General features: G+C 38.6%; 1 protein-coding gene across 5 annotated transcripts in view; it reads right to left on the bottom strand.

Moving 5' to 3' along the window:
* The window catches only part of LOC146484748 (uncharacterized), a 198,647-nt gene that overhangs the window by 164,018 nt on the left and 9,497 nt on the right, over positions 1-25,132 (bottom strand). For all 5 annotated transcript variants that reach the window (XR_014863547.1, XM_085104405.1, XM_085104406.1 and 2 more), the window contains exons 2-4: positions 14,106-14,407; positions 6,730-6,901; positions 4,905-5,099 (exon numbers count right to left, since the gene is read on the bottom strand). Coding sequence is in view for 4 of the 5 variants with exons in the window: in XM_085104405.1 (XP_084960531.1) it covers positions 4,905-5,099; positions 6,730-6,901; positions 14,106-14,407 (669 nt within the window). In the remaining variant the exon portion in view is untranslated. The remainder of the gene's footprint in view (positions 1-4,904; positions 5,100-6,729; positions 6,902-14,105; positions 14,408-25,132) is intronic.

Raw genomic sequence — 25,132 nt, 5'->3', positions numbered from 1 at the left:
GCTACGATGATATGTTCGGTGCCAAAGGGTATCATTTTTAGCCATTTTGGTCTGAAAAAGGGTATGGATTTTAGCCATTTTAGTCTGAAATTCTTACAAGCCGGTTATGAACATGAAAAAGGCTTCTCGATTAACGGTTACAATAGGCACTACTGATTACGCGCATCGTTAAAGAAATCGGTATTGGATAAAGACAATCGATTGCACGTCTAAACAAACTTGAAAACTTGATGCCGGCGGAGACGCATCTTGAAAGGAAAATTAAGGACTACAGTGTGGATAGTACTAAAATAAACTACGTATACAGCTACGATTTCCCCATATACAACTCCGACTATGATTGGTTGGTTATCATGATCACATGGCCCTAAATTCAAACATTTTCACAAGAGTATCGATGTCTCCCTCGACTTTAAGATATCAAATGTGAATAAGGGAGAAACGAAGACTCGGAAACAAATCCGAGTCCCAGATGGGATTTGAACCCACGACCCTCCGTGTTTGTCCGTTAGTCCCTCGACTTTGCCACGGAAAACATTCAGGCTCTCGAGAAAACAAATACAGGGCCCCTGACAAAACTAACCCCCTCGGGACCAGGCATTAACTCTATAATATATGAAATTCAGCAAAACAAATTTAAAAGCCAGAGCGATGTAATGGTCTCAGAGTTTGTTTTCTTGACTTCAGTCGACGACGCATGCGTAGAATGGTTTAACTGATTACTTCCACGTGCGATTTTCCCGTTATCAGCAAATTATTATTAATTTCGTAATTGCAAAGTTAATTAAGTTAGTTTAGCATTGTTCCTGGGATGGATGCTTTAAGGTATCAGCCACCCGTCAGGACCGTCCGCGCGGATCGCTGTAGCGTTAGTTGTTTTTATTAAAACCCCTATAAACCATATATTTTTTAAAAGCTTAATAATTCCAGATTATGGATTTGAACTAACAAAAACTAATATTTACTTAAATGTGTTTCGAAATTGGAACGCTTTGAGTACACGTCTCTATAAATCATGTTCCACTCCCGCCGGAAATAAACGGAAGAAAACAATTAACACCGCATTCGCTTTTCAACACGTTCCTCTAAAAAACCGTGTCTCAGATTTTTGACAAGTGCGTTTGTTTCTCTTTTATTAGCAAATGAAGTTGGGGAAGGCAATTAGTCAACACTCCCTGTGGCTTTAAAAAATCAAAAGGAGTATTAAAATTCGCAGACACGGTTTTGTAGAAGAGATATATGGCATCACTCCGGCTAGCCTCTTCCAGGCGTTCAGTTAGTTGGGGCGCAGCGCGAAAAAAGGCGCGCGAAAAAACAAAGAAAAAGCGCGCGAAGGGAAGCGAAAGAACGGTGTTCTTTCGCTTCCCCTCGCGCGCTTTTTCTTTATTTTTTCGCGCGCCTTTTTTCGCGCTGCGCCCCAACTAACTGAACGCCTGGAAGAGGCTACACTCCGGCCAAATTTTAGCGAAATTGATTGAAAGGCTGCCGACTTGGAGTTCAAAATGTACGAGCCGATCGGCAAAATTTGCGTTCGGAGATAAAATGGAAAATACGTTTTTGGCGGCATCCTACCTGGAATGAGGTTATAACACCTAAATGTTTATTCTGATTGATATCAGAGAGGGATCAATTTTCTCTAACAATAGGACTTGACAGGTAACATGTAACAGGAACAAACTTTCGCTTAAGGCAGCGGGAAATATAAATTATTTTGCTTCCAGTAAGTTCAATTACACGGCTATCTCTAAAACAGGGAACGGGGAACGGGGAACGGGGAATCTCTAAAAGGGGGAATCTCTAAAATAGGGAATCTCTAAAAGGGGGAATCTCTAAAATAGGGAATCTCTAAAAGGGGGAATCTCTAAAATAGGGAATCTCTAAAATAGGGAATCTCTCAAAGGGGGAATCTCTAAAATAGGGAATCTCTAAAAGGGGGAATCTCTAAAATAGGGAATCTCTAAAAGGGGGATCTCTAAAAGGGGAATCTCTAAAATAGGGAATCTCTAATAGGGGGAATTTCAAAAAGGGGAATCTCTAAACGGGAGAATCTATCAACAAACTGGATAAATCTATGAACGTTTTAGAAGTAGAGTTTTTCCTAAGAGACATTTACAGCATTTGCCAACAACCAATAATATTATTGACAGTTGTTGTCATAATTACTAGATATATAAGATAAAAATAAATTGTTGTCGTCGCTTGCCGCAATATCTTCGGTAGGGGTGGTCTAAAAAATTTATGCCAATCGATACCAAAGGGCCACATACAGCAAGAGAAATCGAATTTTCTACAGCATCTTACTGCAAAACGGTAAAGATGAAAGCGCAATTGAATCTCTGAATAAGCCGTAGACTCAAAATGACTGGAAATGGAACCGGGCCTGGCATCTGTAACACGCGTCGACCATCATTAACTGGACTAGACAGACGTCTTTACGCCTGCATAAAGCTTATCTCGTGATTAGTTCAAAAATGCCAATTGTGAAATTCGCGTTTGTGTTACGATTGATCCATCAGCCCTAATGGCCTTACAACGATGTCTAATAAAAAAGCCCTTTCTTATGTGTAAAACTAACAATTTCCTTTTACGCCTTTCGAAAGTTGCAACAAACGCCCTCAATGTTTTTCAAGAAAAAAAAAAGGTTTCACTGGTCAAGGAAAAAATTCACCTTATCTATGATGTTATCACTCGGGTACCAGACATGCTTATCTCCCTGGGGTAAAGACATGTCTGACGTAGGAGGGAAGCCACCCAAATTGCAAATGCTAAATATGTTTTCATTGTGTCTGGCTGGTTACGTTTCATGGCGTAATTAACAAGACTAGTAATGAGAATATAAGGTTTAATAGCGTCTGCTTTTTTATACCAAAAAGACAAATTCTCTTTCAGTAGTACCAAATGGCGGGAAATGGCTGCAAGAACGTGTTAAGATAAGACATGTCATCCCGACCTTCGGTCGACCTTTTTTCAAGTCGGTGGCTTCAGGTCAACATGGATAACAATTTCAAGTTTCCATTGGCGTTTGCCAGCGAAAGAAAAAAGCTTGAGGCGTTTGATGGGCTCCCAAAATTTAGCTGGGACGAGATTACGAGCCAGGAAGTAATTGATCAAGGCTCATTTGGCGCGGTGTTTATTACCCAGTATCAGACAACAAAAAAGCCTGCCGAAACAGTGGTTGTAAAAAAGCTTTAGAGATTTAAGAGATTCCCCCTTTTAGAGATTCCCCCTTTTAGAGATTCCCTATTTTAGAGATTCCCCCTTTTAGAGATTCCCTATTTTAGAGATTCCCCCTTTTAGAGATTCCCCCTATTAGAGATTCCCTATTTTAGAGATTCCCTATTTTAGAGATTCCCCCTTTTAGAGATTCCCTTTTTTAGAGATTCCCCCTTTTAGAGATTCCCCCTTTTAGAGATTCCCTATTTTAGAGATTCCCCCTTTTAGAGATTCCCTATTTTAGAGATTCCCCCTTTTAAAGATTCCCCCTTTTAGAGATTCCCTATTTTAGAGATTCCCCCTTTTAGAGATTCCCTATTTTAGAGATTCCCCGTTCCCCGTTCCCCATTCCCCATTCCCCATTCCTCCATTCCCCGTTCCCTGTTTTAGAGATAGCCTCAATTACACCGCGTGTGGACAAAAGACAAAATTTGTTGAGGTAAGTGAACGTTCATGCATAGTAATCGTTTAATTTACAAACAACAATACGGTTTTCATGTAGCAATAAAAATATATTGTGTTTATTTCTTGAAATGTTAGCTAGGTTCAGTAAAGATGCCAAAAACCAGTGCGAAATCAACACGAACGAAAGCGAAGCCGCCGATTGCTCGAAGGCCTAGAACTGAGGCCCGGTCTATTTCAAACGCTCTGCTCTTCTCGGAAGAATTAAAAACAGAATTTGTCTTGTGCGACGGACAGCTTTTATTCTCGCACTGGATTCTCTAGGTAGAACCAAGTCCATGCTTAGTCGCTGCATCTTCCATGACTTGGACTCTTCCCTGGCAAAATCGACAAGATACAGACTCGTCCAGTTTCTCAAGCAGCTTTTCGCTCGACGCGATAGCTCGACCGCTTATTGTTTTCCACGTTCCATCAGCAGATGGGGTCGTTAAGCTTAATTGGCTTTCTTCTTCTGGCTCTTCTAGCTGGATTTTGGAGCGGCTTGCGCTCGCAGCAACTGTAGCATTTTCGCTTTTCTGAATATCCAACTCCTCGAGCCACTTCTCTTGTCGATAAACTGAGCCTTTGTCGCTCTCTGCCAATTTTGCGGCCCATCGTTTGTCAAACTCGCTCTTCGATTTCTTTTTCGCTCTCGGTTTCGATGACGAAAACGGGCACGACCTTTTCTTTTTTTTTTGGCGGCATTTTCACCGAAGCAAACGCTAAATATCCACGGAGAATACTAAAGGCTATAAACAACACGAAGACAATTCGCACGTGTTGTGTCGAAGCACGCACTCGGTATCACGTTACTTGTTCACAGACAAGTTAATTGATATGTGACACAGGTATGACAAATTTTGTCAACGATCAATCAATATAATTAACGAAAAAAAATCTTTTACTCTCGATATCTTTCAACAGAAATAATATTTTCTTTTGATTTTTTTTTTTTAAAGAAAGCTCTCAAGCATAGCTATTTGAAAACGTTGAAACCTCAAATATGGCAGCGATTGTCCTGAAGGGTGGCTGATACCTTAAAACAAGGCTGGACACCTTATGATGTTTACACAATGTAGTATTCTTAATCCTCATTGTCCTTAGTCCTGGACATAGCTTAAACGAGAATAAAAGCCTTTGTAGTTTGATAGCAAATTGAGAGAACTGAGAGCTCCATTTTGGCAGGGAACAAAACAAGCATCACTGGCACAACATTTTTGTTAGACTTGTTGAGGTATCCCAATCGTTACCTAAACATCGAGGTTCTTTGCTCTCCCTCCATCTTCCTCCTCTGCACGTTCGCATTTCCTTACCAACCAACGTGAACCCTTCACGACAGCGGTACCTTGCCTTTGAAAGACGAATGTTTATAGCGACTCTTGTATTTTCCGGTGGATTCTTCAGAAGGCTTCGAAGCATGTTGGCGCATCTCTTGACAGGTTTCTCTATGAAAAGGAAATGCATTCGTAACTGAGTAAACAACTGCGATGATCTTCCTTCTATTTAATGAAATTCATTTAAGAAAGATTTAAATATACATAAATATATTTGAATCGCGACAGAAGTCAAACACGTAGCTATCGACATGAAGGACGGGCGCTCTAACAACTGAAAATCACTGCGAGCTAGATCATTTGCTGCAATTAGTTGCAAAAAAAAATTGAGATCCTCTTACGTACACGAGCAATATTTCGCGTCTCTCGCTCAGCCACTGTCTTCACCCTACCCCCACCCACCCCTCCTTCGTACAATGTTGTCTTGCTACCCAGACCCTGTACAAACGAGAGGGCGACAACACTGAATGAGGGAGGGGAAATTTTTAAGTACTGTAGTCTCGTACCCAGCCGTTATTAGGGCCGTCACACAACGCTTTAGTGGGGAGAAGGGTTGCGTGACAACTCTAATAATGGCTGCGTATGAGACTACAGGTAATGTTGCCTTGCATTGTGACTCTGGCCAATATTTACCATCGAAGGGTGGGTTTTTGGCGATAGTGTTTCCTCGCTTTTGCAACTAACTGTAGGTTCACATGCCACATGCGTCCTGGTAATTTCAGCAAATCGAAGCATCGATTTTCAGATCTTAGCCCATGAAATAAGAAACATAGGTATTGCACAGAGAGATCGAACATCGGACAACGATGTAGCAATCTGAGTACCCGAAGGAAGAATGATTACTTGTCTGTTTGTTTATTACTCAACTCAGCAAACTGATTTCATGAAGCAAATGCTTTAAAACCAAAACACAGTTTTTCTGATGAAATAATGAGCTCGTATTGCTGAGTCTCACGGCATAGTGACAGATACTAGTGAGTACTTAGGTCACCTGTATCCCAATAAAAATAAATGTTATTCCTAAAGAATATCATTAAATGTCGTTATTGGTAGGAGCATGGTAATGTGGCAAACAAGAATAAATTAGTCGATGAAAGCCGTTCGTTGATTACGTGGAGATTAAGAATGCCGATTTGGAAGATGAATTTTCGTTCTAAGGTTTTACAGGTTTCTATGATACCATGATGAAGAGAAATTCCACAGACTGCCATGTGTTTCCAAGAGTGGTTAGGTAGATTAAAATTTCGAGCGACTGGTATATATGCATCCAAGTGTTATTACTTTCAACGTCTCGAAGATCTTGGTGAAATGGATCACCTAGTCTCCTCCCTGTGTCACCAAAGAATAAATGATTGCATAAAGTGTATTTTATGCAATAAATATCATTAGCGGGTTTTGTCGACGCTGTGAATGAAAGGGCAAGTCTTGCATCGTGCGCAAGCGCATTTAAAACTACCAGGTTGATTAAAATAAACGTTGAACGGAAATTTGGTAGGGGAAGCGTGACACTTGAAAATGTATCTCTGATTGATATAAAAATAAATATCAAAAGGTGTCAGCAATGGTTTGAAAAACACAGACGCTTTGGGTCGGTATATAACCCTTTTTCAGTTTTCTTCCGTTGTTGCGTAGGGACATACGATCGGACGGACAGTAACGTCATAACCAAATATTAATATAACTGGATTCGAAATGATGTAATAGTTCAACAGGCTGGCTAGCGCTGTATTTTGTTACTCACCTGGCGCTGAGCATCCGTACAGTCCTAGTCTGAGGCACGCAACATTATTTAAAGACGAATCTGACATTACACCAAACGATTCAATTGGATAAATGCGAATCGAGCGCGTCCTTATTGATGGTTGTAGCTCGTGTTTCTTTATGCTGATGCTTGCTTTATTCCCATCAAAAATCTATTAAGGAAAGGGTAGAATAAATCATTTACAATTTGGAATTTGGAGACACAATAAGGAGCTAACTGATAAGTCAAAATGGAACTCGGTTAAGGTGGATGAACTTGTATTACTTTTATAGCACTCAATCGGGTCTTCTTTCTCAATACTTAAACCGCGGCTATCTCTGCACGTCCAAAGTTGGTAAGATAAAAGTTTAAGGCGGACATCTACCAGAAGTTTACTTCAAGAACTGTTTGTATTCTTCCTTCATTTAAACCGTATTGGATTTACCACTGGCAAGTGTGTCATTTTAACTTGAAATGCGAACGCTAAGTTTGTAAACAAGAGGTATTCTATTACTCATTTTACTAATTTCCTTGCAACGAACAAAACGTTTCTGCCTTTTTTTAGCCGCCCTTTTATTATCCTTTCACAAGACAGTTTTGTGCAAGAAGTTGGAAGTTGTGTACAAACAAATTAAAGGATATCCTTCCCTTAACTTAAAGGCGTTTTTCTCAAAATGGTCTTTTAACGTCTTTGAGAAAAAATATCTCACAATGTATTTTTTTTTTTTTATATTTTATTATTATTCCAAACAAAACACTACTTACAAACAAAGTACATTACTTTTAACATTAGTTACAAATCGCTTACACTACAATACTCTTTTACTTTCACTTTTTTAACAGATGTAAGGGAAAAAAAAGAAAAGAGGCGAAAATTTCATTAAAGCAAAACAAAGAACAATGTATTACTGGTCATTGAAAAAAAAAAAAGTATATAAAAAAACTTGAAAATGAGCATGAAATAAGACATAAATAAACAAGTGCGAAAAGGACAATTATTAAGTGTACTCTTATTTGATCTAGCTTGAGAAGGTCTCCGACGTTTTATTAGATTAGATTTGCAAAATAAGTAGCAAAAGGCACGCACCTTAACCGTATTTAGAATTGTCATATATCTTAAGTTAAAGGTGATCAAGGAGAGGTTTCCATTTTTCAGGAGGGTCGTTGGAACCGTTTTTCTCAATTTCATAGGTTTTCTTTAGAAAACGTAGAAATTGTGGAAAGTTGGGAATTTCGTTTTTCATTTTGCAAAGCCAAATGTGATATCTGCTCATCAAACAGCAAAAATTAATTTGGAGCTCAGCATCTGAGGTGTCAGGGCTAAGGCCTAAGGCAGTGATCATGTCAAGGTTTTCGTTCTGAATTAGTGAGCAAGCACGTAGCCAGTTGAATGTACTTTTCCAAAAAAAAGAAGTTAACGTGCAATTCCAGAAAATATGAAGCAAAGTTTCGGTTTCTCCTCCACAGAAAGTGCAACGATCGTTATCTCTTGCTGAAATTTTAAATAGAAAGGAGTTTGTTGCAAGACGTCGATGGAGAAGTTTAAATTGGAAAATAATAATCTTGGTGCTTTTTGTGCACGTTCTTGCCAGTTGAAAAGTTTTTTTCCAATCAATTTCATCTTCTAGTTTACAATCGTTCTGCCATTTCGCTTGAGAACTTAGCGGCTTCTCACTCTTAAGTGCTACAAGGTTTCTATAAACTAAGTTGCTGGGTTTTTTCGTCACCAAGAATGATTTGTTGAAAGGCTTGACATCTTCTTTTTCAATATTGATTATATTGTTTTTGAATCGCTCCCTCAGGGATTTCAGTATTGAGATGATTCCGTTAAAAGCGAGAAAGCAGGGTTTAAGTGAATATTTGGTTTGGAACTCTTTATAGGAAAGGAATGTGGTTGGGTTTTTCTTAAGGTGCTCTATCGACAAAATTCCTTCCTTGAGCCATTGTCGAATAAAAGCAGGTTTGCGACCAATTCTAATCAGAGAATTATTCCAGAGAGGTTGCTCATTGTAATGTTGCAAGGAGAGTATATTGTCGGTATGATTAACCTCAGCCCAGATCTGCAATATCTCATTGATGAATGTATCGGAAGTTTGGAAAGAGCGCTTAGTATCTGTCTTGTCCAGGTTGCCTAGGAACACCGCCTCTCCACCATATCTACTGAGTTCCAAATCAAAGAAAAGTTTCCATTTTCCTAAATTTGTTTTATCGAGATATTTTTTGATCCAAATAGTTTTCAAGGATTTATTAAACGAGAAAAGATCAATCATTTTCAGGCCGCCGTTATTGTACTCATTGATCATAATATTTCTTTTAATCTTATCTGGTTTCCCATCCCAGAGGAAAAGATAGAAAGCATTGTTTATTTTTCTAATAGCTTGGTCATTTGTTTGGAGGGGAGAAAGGATATGAACCAGCTGTGAAGCGATTAGACTTTTTAATATCGTGATTTTCCCGAGTAGGCTTAGTCTTCGGTATTGCCAGTTTCTTAGTAAATTCAGAACTTTTCCCGTTTTTTCTTGGAAATTCAAATTCGCAGTTTCTTCAGGGTCTATTGAAAGCCAAACTCCAAGTGCTTTGATTTTTATTTGCTGCCATTTAAAACCTTTCTCTGGACATAAAACCTCTGGACTTCTCGCCTTTGAACCTATCCATAAAGCTTCAGTCTTTTTGCTATTGAGTTTAAGACCAGATATTTTACTAAATTTTCCAATAACATCGAGTGAACTTTCTAGTGCACTCTTTGTGCCATCGAGAATTAGTGGTATCATCTGCATATTGGCTTAATTTGATTTCTTTTTGGCCGACTGACACACCTTTTATATTCGGGTCTCTTCGGATTGCGCTAGCTAAAACTTCTACCAAAAGAACAAATAAATATGGGGAGAGGGGGCAGCCTTGCCTTACGCCTCCTTCTATTTTAAAGCAGTCGCTCGTCCACCCGTTGTTTATTACGCAGCTTTCAATATCATTATAGAGAGTTTTAATCCATTTCTGGATTGAAGGACCAAAGCCATAGTGTTGTAAGGTTTTTTCAATGAAAGGCCATTCTAGTGTGTCAAATGCTTTTTCAAAATCTAAAAGCAAAATCAGACCAGGAATGTTTTTGTTTGCGGTGTAATTTATGACACTGTCAATCAGTCGTATGTTTTCACCAATGAACCTTCCTTTAATAAATCCTGTTTGATCGTTATTGACAAGTTTCGGAAGAATTGACTGGATTCTGTTTGCCATTGACTTCGCAGCTATTTTATAGTCGCAATTTAGTAAAGATAAAGGTCGCCAATTTTTAAGGGTTTTTAGGTCTGCTTCTTTCTTTGGGATAAGTTTTATAATCTCTCGTCTCTGAGTAATTGCCAGGTGACCGTTCTCGTATGCGAAGTTAAGGGCAGCGATCAGAGCATCCGAAATATCATGCCAAAAAGTTTTGTAGAACTCCACCGGTAGCCCGTCTGTTCCGGGAGTTTTGCCGTTCACCATTTGCTTCAAGGACGAAAAGCATTCTTTCTCTGTTAGCAGTCCCTCGCACGAAAATTGTTCTTCCTGCGATAGGTGTACATTATTCTCTTTTGGAAAAAAGCGGTTGGCTATGTGTGGATCCTGCACGCCAGTTAACTGCGTCGAGCACAAATTTTTATAAAAGGAGAAGCATTCATGTAAGATTTTATTGTCCGTTGTAATTACGTCGCCATTACCTGTTTTGAGCTGGTTTATTGTTCCTTGTTTATAGTGTCGTTTCTCAAGATTGAGAAAATATTTGTTATTTTTCTCACCCTCACTGTACCATCGGCACTGTGATCTTAAAATGGCGCCTTTTGTTCGATATTCTAAAATGTTTTCTTGTTGCTCTTTTTTGATTTTCAGCATATCTAAGACCTTTCCTCGTTGTAATTCACTAATGTTTTCACCCTCCAGTTCCCTTTCTAGCGAAGCTATATTCTTTTCAATTTCCTCTTCTTGATGGGTCCTTTCTTTTTTCCTTAGTGATGTTTCTCTCACTTTTAATTTTATCATCTCCCACAGGAGAGAGGGACCAACAAAAGGATCATTCGCATATTCATCTTTTGTTTGTTGAATAATATCTTTAATTTTGCTAACATAATTGTCTTCGGACAGGAAAGATGTGTTTAATTTCCAGAGACCTGGGCCCCTGGGGTTAAAATTGGTTGTGATTTCCATAGTTATCATTGAATGATCGGTTTTATATCCAGGGACAATGTCTGCAGTGTTGATATTGCCCATTAAACTCTGGCTCGCTAGGAAAAAATCAAGCCTGCATTGAATATTAGGGTTCTTTTGACGCCAAGTGAATCTTTCTTCCTCTGGGTTTAGTGTTCTCCATATATCAATAACATCCCAGGTCTCGCAAATTTCTTTAACCTCTTTAAGAGAATTCTTATGTGTGGTGGGACGGCCTCCTCTCTTATCCTTTGTAATATCCAGTACTAAATTAAAGTCTCCGCCTATAATTATCTCGTCGCATTGAAACTCGCGTAGATAAGTAGATATATCTCTGAAGAAATCAGGTTTGTCGTCATTTGGTGCGTAAAGGTTACAAAGAGTGATCATTTTACCGTTTGCTTTGATGTCGCAGATAATGGAGCGCCCATTAGGATCTTAGCGTGTTTTCATGATTTCTAAATCAAAATTGTTATTAAAAAGGATGCATGCGCCTGCTTTGTTGCTTGTGCAACAGCTGAAAAGGGCTTTAAATCCCCATTCAGCGGTCCACAAATGAATATTGTTTTCCGTGCAATGTACTTCTTGTAGCATACATATCGAGAGCTTTTTGCTTCGATGCCAGTTGAAAATTTCTTTTCGTTTCAAAACCTCTCCAAGACCCCTTACGTTTAAAGAGCTAAGTTTTAAAGCTTCCATTTAGTGCACAAATTTTGAAGAAATGTAGTATAGATCAAGATGCGTGACCCGTGCGAGAGACCAAGAGCTTAAATAAGCGCACAATTCAATATGCAAAATATCATGCAGAATAAATTTTCGAGACCAGTGGCTAAAATAAAAAATCACAGTCACATATAAACACACACAAAACAAAATAGTTTTTGCAGTGAGGCTTGGCGTTTTAGCTAAGAAAATCGACAAAAGAACGCCTTAAACAGAGAAAAAAAGAAAAACAACAACAACAACAAAGACTTATAGCTTACTAAAGTGCAATAAAACTTCGCTTTTAGGATGCGCGGCGTCGGTGCCTGTTGTTTATAATCAGGACGTCGTCCGCATAAGCCGTTATTAAAACTGAATATTTTGAAAGAAAACACGGAGCAATATAATAAAGAAAATTTATGCACTTAAAATAAACAAGTGTTTTCCTAAGTCGGCTGACATTGACCGAAATAACAATGCTTATTACCGATTACTTTAGAGTTCTAAGGCTTTTCCTACTGGCCACAGCTTACCTCTAACGAAAAGTTTATCTGGTTGCGCCTTACTGAAGGCCGCGGGAATTTTATTTTCCTTCGCTTTCTTGAAAATGGGCATTTGCTTTTTCCTCCTCTGGACGATTTCGCGTGGTAGGTCTTGGTACATCTTGTAGTTGCTGTCTTTCAGACGCCTTCCCAGTGATAGAATCTTTTCGCAGTCTTTGAACCTCAAAAATCTGGCAAGGATAGGTCTTGGCTCATTCTCTTTCTTTTTTCCCAGTCGGTGAACTCTTTGGAATTCCACTGTCATCGCGTCCATGTAACCCAACTCGGTATCCATAAAGTTACGGAGGACCTGCTCGGCGTCCTCTTTATCGCTGCCATCTTCGAATTCGTTAATGTTTTCAAACTTAATGTTCTCCCGCCGGGAGTACGCCTCAAGGTACAGGTTCTTGGTTTCCAGCTCTTTTATTGTATTGTTTAGCGTCTGGTTCTCTGTCTCCAGGTTTAGAAGCTTCGCGTTAATGTTGTCGTACTGCTTATTGATGCCTTGGAGTTTTGTCTTGGACATTTCTTCGGCGAAATTCGTACTCTCTTTCAGGTCAGAGATATCTTTTGTAGCACCCGCTTGGAAACTTTCTAGAGCTTGGGTTCTCGTTTCTAGATTTAACAGAGTAGGTTCAAGATTTTTTACCGCCCGCTCGATGGTGTCGAGTTTCTCGAGCTTTTGAAGTATTTCTTGTAGCGTATCTTGAAACTTTTCCGCCATGCTTGGTGCCACTACGGTGGATTCGTCGATACCTCCGCCGTGATCTTCTTCGCTTCGGGGTTTCTTTGTATCTGGTGAATTGGTGGATGAATTGGAAGACCTATTTCTTCTCTTCTGTGTCAAAACCTCGGGTGATTCAGCCATAAAGTGTTCAGAAAACTAAAGGCTTAGGCGGACAGTTTGTCCACGCTGTCTACTCGGCTGCCTCGCGCATGCTCTCCTCTCAATGGATTCGTGGCTGATCCCTTTTTTAGCTTTCGTTATTTTAAATGAGTTCTGTGTAATAATCGAAGGTTTTACCATCTGATGAATTTGCTAATAATTTTGAAGTAAAAAGGCATCTCGGATTAAGCACCGTTACACACATTTTCAGCATTTTAAAAATTCCTAAGCTTAAAACAATAATCAACCTCTCTTTTTTTAAAATGATGCGAACAACATTTATTTTACTTAAGTTTTTCTGGCAGGAATAATCTTTTGATCATCATCATCACGGTTTCCAGAGGGTGGAATAATTCTATGAAGAGTATCAAATTGCTGTAAGCTCTTGAGAGCTAAACATTTTTCTCATGTATTTTTGTTATACATGCAAACCTAGTTTATTGAAGCTTTCCATTGGGCTTTCTGGAACAATGATTTATGTTAGCTTTTCAAAGCCTTATGGTTTCTTAAAGCTTTGAGCAAACTCTCAAATCAACCAAATAAAATGATCAGAAAATTTGTTGTTTTTCAAGTGAACCTATGCCCTAACCATTTTTCTTTTGATTGAGGTTGTTTCCGTGACAACAAAGTCATTAATAAACCAGGCTAAAATAAGCCAGAAATTCTATCATGGTATTCATTATTTGTCCGCCGCTGAACTGACAAAAATGCTAACATGATAATATTCATCTCTCGTAATTCCAGCATACGTCTCGGCTTTTTTTAACAGATATGTTTTACATATTTTTCTATATTTTGATGGGGATTTCTTTTGCTTTGTTAAGTATTTTCCTAACAAATTTCTTGAACCTCCAATGAGCAACCAGTTAAACTGCAAAACTTTAAAGTCTATTTCAGGATCCAATGACCTGGCTGTTGAATATCGCATCCCACTGTTCTTGTCCCGGTAGGGAAGAGCATCGCTATTAATTTTGTTGGGGTACTCGTTTAGAAGAGAGGATGAGATTCCTTTCAATTTAACATGAAGTTTAAGGTAGGTGAGAAGATTGTTGACAAATTCAAAATACCTCGTTCCCATCATGCTTAGTGTAGGTAATCCATCGCCGCTGCTCCAAGTACTTGATCTTAAATTTCGTTACCCATCTCGTCTCCAGGAGACTTCCCTGTGTCTTTATTGCTGTTATTGACTTTTTTTCGTCCAATACGATTTGTATGAAGGACGCATTATCAGTTGGAGCTGAGCACCAGGCCCCTTTTCTATCGAGTCGCGCACGGAAAGGAGCTCGGTTTGGATTCAAGCTGGAAGATGCCGTAATCCTATCATCCTTGATCATTCCGCTTTGCATTCCAAGTTCATAGTTGCAGTCACCTATAAAAGTTAAATGATTTGCCTTTTATGGTTTAACAAAGCTTTAAAACATACAGTGGAAATTGTTAACCTTTACTGTTTTTATCCGATTAACCGCCCAATTTCGAATAAGCGCACACCTTCAAATAATCGTCCAGCCTGAAAACCCAAAAAGTTAATAAGCGCTCACCCTCAAATAGGCGCCCAGCCTGAAAGCCCCAAAACGCGCCCACCGCACCCCGTCCAAACAAAACAAAAATTCCGTACTAGCCCAGCGTGAAGTAAAAGGAGAGTCAGTTGTGTTTGAAAATTGGTTTTAGATTCTTTAAGGTACAATGAACTTTTATATTCTTTAGAGCATTTTACGCCGGATGCCCTGAGGGCAGACCATGTCTAAAATTGTGCTCGCTATCTTTTTTTCTTTCTTCATGGTAGCTTCAAACCTGCACATTAATTACACGAGATGCCCGCAGGGCAGACCGTGTCAAGTTTTAGGTCGGGTATCTTTTTTTTCCTTTGTCATAGCTTTAAATCTGCAAATTAATTACACGGCATGCCCGCAGGGTAGACTGTGTCAAGTTTTCAGTCGGGTATCTTTTTTTACTTTGTCATAGCTTCAAATCTGCACATTAATTTATGCATTAAATTCTGCTCTTTCCTAGAAGGGATCTATTATCCTGATTGTCTTAATCAAAATCCATTATCGGCGCTTATATCACGAGGGAGGGGACCCACTCATCCCTTCCTGTGTGAAGTCAGATCATCATATCATTTGTTTATTAAACCTGGATTAAATTCTGCTCTCTCCTAGAAGGGATCTATTGTTCTGATTGTCTGCAACAAAAACGGCCCAATCAAGGGCGTATATCACGAGGGAGGGGACCCGTTTATCCCAACCTGTGTGATGTCAAAGGAAATCATCATTTGAAAGGTTGTTTTTCAATGGCGGCCACATGTATGAATTTAAGACTGATCTGTCGTTTTCAGAAAGAAAACAAACCGTTTTAAGGGGTAAATCGAAATAATAACTTCTAAGTAGTACTCGACAGTCTAATCGGTGGAAATTGGAGAGTTCACAGCGAAGAAATTACGCATTAACAAGCAGATCGGGTAATTCAATGCGAAGGAAGCCAGACCAGTTTGTAACTTGGTTGTCAGATTGCTAAATGGGAACCTAACTACTATAGTGGGGAAAGCATTTGTTAAGAATACCTTGTGCTTTATACGGACGCTTTGATCCTTACGTTTTCACCTTTAATTTGGAGACAGAACCGTTTCTTCATTGATTATTTTTCAATAGTAAACGTGGGTTAGATCCCCTTATCTGTATCTGTCAGTGATGCCCAGCGCCTAGCGGGGTCATGACGTTGTCAGAAAGTAATTTCCGGTACGATTTCCAGTAACACAACGATAAAATATCACGCAGTCTTTCTGAATAAAACTATTCAATTATTTCAATTGCGAAGGGTGGAAAGTTTTAAAAATCTGCGAGACATACCATGGGAATAAATGAGACCACGTCAAGCATCCCGTGAAAATGCCATTAGGGGCATCTTGTTTTATTCAGAAAGACTGTGTGATATTATGATGATTTGCTTTGACATCACACTGGTAGAGATGAGTGGGTCCCCTCCCACGTGATATACGCGCTGATAATGGATTTTGCTTGGACCGTTTTTGTTGGAGACAATCAGAACAATAGATCCCTTCTAGGAGAGAGCAGAATTAAATCCATATTTAATGAATCAATCAAATGATGATTTGACGTCACACAGGAAGAGATGAGTGGGTCCCCTCCCTCGTGATATACGCGCCGATAATGGAATTGATTGGGCCGTTTTTGTTGCAGACAATCAGAACAATAGATCCCTTCTAGGAGAGAGCAGAATTAAATCCATGTTTAATGAATCAATCAAATGATTATTTTACGTCACACAGGAGGGGATGAGTGGGTCCCCTCCCTCGTGTTATATGCGCCGATAATGGAATTTGATTGGGCCGTTTTTGTTGAAGACAATCAGGGGCCGGTTTCTGGAAGAAGGAATAGATTATACCAGGCATAACAGTTATCCCAGGGATAAATATGTTATTCTAGGAATAACTATACCAGGAATAAAAAATGGGTTCCCGGAGAGCACTATTTATTCTCAGAATAGCTGTTCTAGAGATAAGTTTGCTATTCTAGGAATAAATCATCCAGCAAAGTGGATTACCACATGACAAACAGGTTTGGCGGGAAATTGAGTGCAACGCGCGCGGGCTGCCCGTGGATAACGCACTGTGAAGGGAGTGAAGGACGAAATTTTTCTTTATCTGTGTAAACATGGATCCGGAAGAGGATACCGGAAACACTGCCGAAAAAATAAAAAGAGAACCAAATTTTACTACCAGAGAGTTGACAATAATTACAGAAAACGCGGAGGCAAATAAAGGCAGGCAAGTTTACCGACAATGTTACTAATAAAACCAAAACTGAAACATGGAAATCCGTTACAGAGACGGTTAATGCCGTTGGTGTAGCCAAGAGAACCACCTACGAAGTAAGACAGAACTGGAAAGGGCTCTTCAGCACGGCCAAGAAGGACTTCAGCCAACAAAAAAAGGCGCAAAGGAAGACGGGTGGTGGACCGGCACCGGGCGAGCCCTCCGAAACAAGTAAAGTGATCGTCGAAGTTTATGACAACACGCCCGGTTTTTTGTTTGTCAGATCGGTGGAGAAAGAAGAAGAACAGGAAGAAGAAGAAGAAGAAGTACCTTTATTGATCTATACCACTCAGGGTAGCCCCTTCAGATGAAAAAAGCTGTCTGTTATCAATGAAAGCCCTGAGCACAACAATGTACTTAAACTATATAACTTACATATACATTAAACTAATACTGATAATAATATTGATAGAAAACTATGTACGAATAAACTAATTTAGAAACAAATAAAAACGAAATACCATCAAGACAGTTCGTTAAAAGAGTGCAACCATAGTAATAGAAAGATCGTAGAATAGTAATAGAAAGATCTGTAGAAGTAATAGAAAGATCTGTAGTAACAGAAAGAAATAGTAATAGAAAGATTTGTAGCACGGCAGCTTTAATACTAAAACACGAAGGGAAACCTTCAGATGTTTTAATAAAGCTTTTTAAATTTAAATTTTTAAGATAAAGCTCATGTAGAAAGCTAATTTATTTGTAGAAAACCGTGTCTAGAACTAGTGAAGATAACTGAACCATACGGAAATATGGGAAGGGACAGACAGACGGAAAGAGGAGTGGACATAAGGCTGAAACCATTAAGGCCAATGAGAGACTAACCGAATAATCAGACAAATGCCACACGGATGCCAGCCAAAATGAACAAACCACATGACCGAAAGCCAACCCAGCCCCATAACCGAAAGATCAGCATAAGAAGCCAATTGCACGGCTGTAACTAGTTTGAAAATGGGCTATTTGTGTATACATTTTTAATTTGTTTAATTTACTAAACAATTGTTTTCTTTCATCATCTGCATCTGCTCAATGGAGAAACATAAAGTAATACTCTATAGCATAACAGCCTTGATATTAAATAATGGAGGGAACCTTTTAAAACAGTTTTAAAACACTTTTTGCAAAATTAAGCGAAAAAATTTAACGCGACGCAAGTAGAACTAGTGAAGATAACTGAACCCGACGAAAATACAGGAAGGGACAGACGGAAAGAGGAGTGAACATAAGGCCGAATCCACTAAGGCCAATGAGAGACTAACCAAAAACAGTCAGACAAATACCCCATGGATATCATCCGAAATGAACAAACCACACAACCGACAGCCCAATAACCGAAAGATCAGCAAGAAACCAATTGTAAGGTTTTAATTTAAATTGAAAATGGGCTATCAATGCACACAGCGTATGGTCAATAAGAATAATAGCAGTTCTATTTATAATCACCTCCTTAAAATTTTAATTAAACCTCATTTTAGAAACAAATTTAATTGATTCAAGGGTGTATAAGGAAAATAAGCCTTTGGGGATCAAAGAAACTTTCTTTTTCGTTAAATCAAAGGCTCCTGTGAGCCAACTCGTGAATGCAGATGACACATCAGTAATTGAAATTAAGACGGCTACGGACACTTCCTTGAGAGCTAAAAGAAATTATATCTTTGCCAGATTATGTAACAAGAAATAAGCATTCTTGTACTATACAAATCGTTTTGGCCCTCGTGCCGGCTTTGCAGTGAGCCCACCCATAAAAACTGCCAGCTACACAGGCTACTTTGCTCGAGCTGATCTCACGAAGGGAAATCTGTTGAACAAAGTGTCGCACTACATTTCATGCCCGGCCTAAATGCGTGAAATTTTTCCTTTGGAGTTCAGCCCACGCAATCTTGAAGTAAAAATAATTTGAAATATGTATCACTTTTGCTAAATAAGAATTATTTCAATGAGAGCTAGTTGTCGTCTGTATTTTGCTTCATTTATATTCAATGAACTTACTGAAAAGGTTTTGATCCTTTATACATGCATTTCAATAAATTCTCCACGGTATGTATTAAACAGTTGATCAAAATTCATCGACCGCGTCCTTTTGCTTTCCCAATGGAAATTGCGAAAATGAAACATTTTTTCCCTTTCAAACCTCTATGAAAGCTGAAGAGATCAAAAATTGTTGATTTCACCAGAAATTTGCATAATTTTGTTTACGACGTCACTGATGCGTGACATGGCACTTTCCGCTTTCGCGTGAAAACTGACAGCCAAACTAATGTTTTTCAGCAAACTAATCTACTTGATCTAATACTTTTGTATGTGAAGCAAAAATATGATGAAAGATGTCCAGTTTTCATGTATGCAAAAAGTTTTGATTAGCAGTGAACTTATCAGTTAAGAGTGCTTCTTTCAGCCAGACTTTTCTGGCGGGAAATATTTTTTGGCGACAAACTTTGATGTCACGTAAATGCTCTGGTTTATTCATAGAGCTTGCCGACAGTCCACTAATTGAATTTTTAAATTAAATTATTTTATTAATTCAATTATTGTTAAATGCAATTATTTTTACATTATGAGAAGACACCGCAATTTGTGGAAAAAAACGAAAAGACCTATAACTTTGCTCAGATTCAACGAAAAATCTCCATGCTTTCACGAAAATGATTGTCAAATTATTCTCTACAGATTGAATGAGAATATCCTGGCGCGCTGTGAACAGAAAATTTTCGCGTGTTTTTTCCACTAATTGAATTTTTCAGTTCAATTATTTTTAAATTCTTAAAAGACACCGCACTTTGTAGAAAAAAAACGAAAAAAACCTATAACTTTGCTCAGATTCAACGAAAAATCTCCATTCTTACACTAAAATGATTGTCAAATTATTCTCTACAGATTGAATGAGAATATCCTGACGCACCGTGAACAGAAAATTTTCGCGTGTTTTCTTCCACTAATTGAATTTAAAACTCATTCACTGCGCATGCCCGAAAGTTAACGACAGAACCGACCAACCAACCAAGCGGAAAAGTCCACTATCGCTATAACTCGTCCATTGCGCATGCACGCATTCACGAGTTAAAAATGTTAAGACATAAGTTTATACAGCTAATTTAAACAATGCATCGTGAGACCGTCGATTTCGGTAGCCCGAATGTATCGCCGATTACCCCTAGGAAACTTCCAGATGCCAAGAAACGTAAGGCTACAAGAACTTGAGCAAGTGGCGAAAGTACGTGATTATGGGCGGTGTTTCTCGCTAGATCATCGGACAACAAATCGGCAAGGTAATTTATGGAGTCTCTACCAAAACAGAATCTTGACTTGACGTCTTTCTCGCTTAAGTATTCATCTAAATGTGCATTAAAAAGCCTAAAACACTGCGGTCTGGCTCGTCTTGCATCAGCAAGACGAACAAACAACAACATGTCGGCCATCTTGTTTTTGCAGATTTATCCCTGGAATAGCGATTTATTACCACCTCGCGAGGTGTAATAAATTTATCCCAGATTTATTCCCTGAATAGTGCTATTCCTTTTTCCAGGAACAGAACTTATTCCGGGGATAAAGTTATTCCTGGAATAAGGCACATTTATCCCTGGAATAGAGTTATTAAACCTTTCAGGAACCGGCCCTACGATAATAGATCCCTTCTAGGGGAGATGAGAGTTTAATGTATAAATTAATGTGCAGATTTGAAGCTACGACGAAGCAAAAAAAAAAGAGATACCCGACCGAAAACTTGACACGACTCCAAGAAGGGATCTATTGTTCTGATTGTCTTTTAAAAAACAACAACAACGGCCTTATCAAAATCTGTTATCGGCGCGTATATCACGAGGGAGGGAACCCCCTCATCCCTACCTGTGTGACGTCAAATCATCATTTGATTTATTCATTAAACCTGGATTAAAGGGGAAGTATCACGCAAATTTGCTGCCATTTCAAAACCCAAAAATGTTTGTCTGTCAGGTAGAAACAAAGAAATAATTGTCAAGTTTGTTATAAATTATCACCCCAGTGAAATAAAACTGTCGATTAGTGCCTCTGGCCAGAGACAGAGTAGGTCGGAATGGATTGAAACTTGAAAAAATGTTATGTTAATGTTTTTCAAGTTCTCGCATTTTTGTTTCCAAAATGGGCTTTCCTCTCGTCATTCTAGAATTATTTGGCAGCTGATTTATGGTCCTATTTCACCATTTTTAACAAAAGATACCAAAAACCCCACGACAATTCCCCTTTAAATTCTGCTCTCTTATAGTGGCGCCCATATTGTTTACAAGTTTTAGACTTAGCTATGCCGTTTTCAAAAACAAAGTTAACCCTTTGAAGCGGTAAATCGGAAGAATTGTTTCTAAGAAGCACACGACAGTATAAACGGTGGAAATTGGAGAGTTCCTGGCGAGGGAATCTTGCTTTTTTTGACAGTTGTAGAACCACTATTGAAGGAAGAAAGGTCATTGATAAGCTAAAACTTACATCACATCGCTTTGTCGAATTGATGCTTAAACGCAACTGAAAAGGACTTCAAAAAAAGATTAAAGGTTTGGTTGTCAATTTTTACTAAAAGTTTTCTTAGGAAAGCTTTTGGTCTGTTTTTCTTACTGCTTGTTAGCGGAAACGAGAACAATTTGTAATCTCACACTTTTATTGAAATTACACTACCAGAATAGAAAACGTGAGTGAGGATATGTGTGTGGTCGCAATTTCCGGTATAACTTTTGACTTCGAGCGTGGCTCATGCTAGCGCATTTTAATGGCTCAAGTTAGAGTTTGCTTATTTTGGGAGAACAGATGTTTGGCTTAAAAGATATCTTGAAATTTTCGGAAAAGAAGCCGCACCTCTGACAAAAACAGTTTCGAAATTGCCTCACATTTGGTCCAAGACATTTCGCGATCGCAAGGAAATTGCAAAATTCTATGAAAAAAATAAGTTTTATGTTAAGTCGGGATATTTTTCTTTAACAACGTTTTTTAAAAGGTAAACAATACAAGCAATCGATATGAATCCCCAGAAATGACGCGAAATATATTTTATTGAGCTTCAAATTCTGCATATATTTTGCGTGACACCAGGGTCAGTAAGGGTCAAAACCAGGGGAGGTGGTCAAATTACGAAACGCTGAATAGAAAATTGCTAAATAGCATAACAGGAGAATTGCTAAATAGCATCATTCATTATCATTTCGGACAGACATTAAATGGTGAAAGTTTGAAGGAAATCGGCCGATCCCGATCTTTCACCTCTACTTGGTTTTCTCAGACAATGACTCTTAAAAAATAATGATCTCATTCGATTGCTCCCCTTTGACACAACTGAAACAACTGATTCTGTTTTTTTATTTCAAATACACGGTACAGACGGATTTTACGGACATCCCAGAGACATGAAAGTTAAGTTGAACTCACGTTCTACCAGAGTTCAAGCTTTACTTTAACAACATTTTGTGAGTTAAACAACTATTTTATTACCAGATGGAAAAGGTGGATTTTCCGGATTTCCCGGAGATATGAAGCATCGGTTGAACTTACTTTCCACCACAGTTCAAGTTTTAATAAAATTTGTTGGAGGCAAACAACCTTTTCAAAACACACGGAAACGACGGATTTTACGGATTTCCCGGAGATATGACGCTCAGGTTGGACTTACGTCCCACCAGAGCTCAAGCTTTAATACAATTTATTTCAGTCAAAAAACTACTTTTCACCACACAGGGAAAAGGCGGATTTTACGTATTTTGTGGCGACGTACATGAATCTTATGTTACTCATTCACGGCACAAATAGTGTTAATCATATGTTGAGGGATATTGTGGAAAGGTTTGTACATCACAGAAATTTGTTTTTGGATTTGTTAGCTTTGATGCCGTGTTCATTGCCAGACAAGCAGACAACTTATTAACGTATCTATCACGGAATTACTTTGATTACGATTGCAAGCATCTTTCAGTCTCAAAAGGCAAAAGGCAGCCGCGAAAAACACAGAACAAACGGTTTTTGTAAACAAGTTTGACGATGACAATCATTTCTGGTCTTCATTATTACGTTCGGTCCCAAATACTGACACAAAATGTAGCATATCTGTCGGTCGTTCCTTTGAATTATTGTTAGGAAACAGCGACATTACCTGGATTGTATGAGAGTTTTGATTGCATTGTTTGGGCATCTGAATTAATTTCATTTAGAGAGCAGATCTATTTCGAACAAGTGTTAAGTCTAAAGGCAATCAGGCCGGAGAAATGAATGGTCGTATCGTTGTTGTATTTCACTAACAAGGTCGGTTATTTGCTTCGATTTCTCTTGGGGAACTTCTACTATTCAGGCGGAAGACGTGATTCTCAAGGATTTGACGGGAATATGAATAGACAATGATCAGAATTAACTCAACATGCAATCTTGTGACTACTGACATGGATTTTAAAAGACAATGTATGCAATATCAAGTTTATTGGGTTGTCGAGGCCTCTTTTGCGCTGCTTTGTATCTAATTGTTTTCGATTTCTTCTGGTTACGTAATCAAGGAAGAGCAAAATCATTAAATTTCTGTGGCAGTCAGCTTGATGAAAAGCAAGCATTTTGCTTCAATGACTGTTGTTGGGCTTTACTTTACGAGAAAGCACGTTAAGCTTTCAAAGTAGCAGATATGTCAAAAAAAAAAACCTATATCATTGATGGCATGTAAGCGTTTTTATGCGGGTATATGTCCCTCTGGTGCCAAGCCAGCGGCATTTTCATTCCAGCCCTTTTCTTCAGAGAGTCCGCAGTTCTTCCCTCTTGAAACTTGAACTCAGGATCTCGCAGAATAGCAGTCCACTGTCCAGATATCCCTTCCTTAAGAAAATAGTCCTCTTGTGTTGTGAATTTCAAAACATGACGAATGTTCCTCTGAGAGCGCAAGATTCTTTAAGGCAGGATATCCTTTTTGGGGGAGGAGTTGACATCAATAGATAGGAACTCGGAACAAAACAGTCCTAAATGACCAATTTGGGAACAATGTGTTCCATTTACAGATAGGAACTCGGAACAAAACAGTCCTTATTTATCAATTTCGGAACAATGTGTTCCATGCACAGATAGGAACTCGGAACAAAACAGTCCTAAATGACCAATTTGGGAACAATGTGTTCAATTTACAGATAGGAACTCGGAACAAAATAGTCCTAATTTATCAATTTCGGAACAATGTGTTCCATGCACAGATAGGAACTCGGAACAAAACAGTCCTAAATGACCAATTTTGTCACAATGTGTTCCATTTACAGATAGGAACTCGGAACAAAACAGTCCTTATTTATCAATTTCGGAACAATGTGTTCCATGCACAGATAGGAACTCGGAACAAAACAGTCCTAAATGACCAATTTGGGAACAATGTGTTCAATTTACAGATAGGAACTCGGAACAAAATAGTCCTAATTTATCAATTTCGGAACAATGTGTTCCATTTACAGATAGGAACTCGGAACAAAACAGTCCTTATTTATCAATTTCGGAACAATGTGTTCCATGCACAGATAGGAACTCGGAACAAAATAGTCCTAAATGACCAATTTTGGAACAATGTGTTCCATTTACAGATAGGAACTCGGAACAAAACAGGCCTTATTTATCAATTTCGGAACAATGTGTTCCATGCACAGATAGGAACTCGGAACAAAACAGTCCTAAATGACCAATTTGGGAACAATGTGTTCCATTTACAGATAGGAACTCGGAACAAAACAGTCCTTATTTATCAATTTCGGAACAATGTGTTCCATGCACAGATAGGAACTCGGAACAAAACAGTCCTAAATGACCAATTTGGGAACAATGTGTTCAATTTACAGATAGGAACTCGGAACAAAATAGTCCTAATTTATCAATTTCGGAACAATGTGTTCCATGCACAGATAGGAACTCGGAACAAAACAGTCCTTATTTATCAATTTCGGAACAATGTGTTCCATGCACAGATAGGAACTCGGAACAAAACAGTCCTAAATGACCAATTTGGGAACAATGTGTTCAATTTACAGATAGGAACTCGGAACAAAATAGTCCTAATTTATCAATTTCGGAACAATGTGTTCCATTTACAGATAGGAACTCGGAACAAAACAGTCCTTATTTATCAATTTCGGAACAATGTGTTCCATGCACAGATAGGAACTCGGAACAAAATAGTCCTAAATGACCAATTTTGGAACAATGTGTTCCATTTACAGATAGGAACTCGGAACAAAACAGTCCTTATTTATCAATTTCGGAACAATGTGTTCCATGCACAGATAGGAACTCGGA

The sequence above is a fragment of the Pavona decussata genome, unplaced genomic scaffold (genome assembly GCF_977016875.1).
Source record: "Pavona decussata unplaced genomic scaffold, jaPavDecu1.1 SCAFFOLD_30, whole genome shotgun sequence".
Classification (NCBI taxonomy): domain Eukaryota; kingdom Metazoa; phylum Cnidaria; class Anthozoa; order Scleractinia; family Agariciidae; genus Pavona; species Pavona decussata.
The sequence above is the reverse complement of the archived record's forward strand: the minus strand, read 5'-3'. Positions and strand labels throughout refer to the sequence as shown.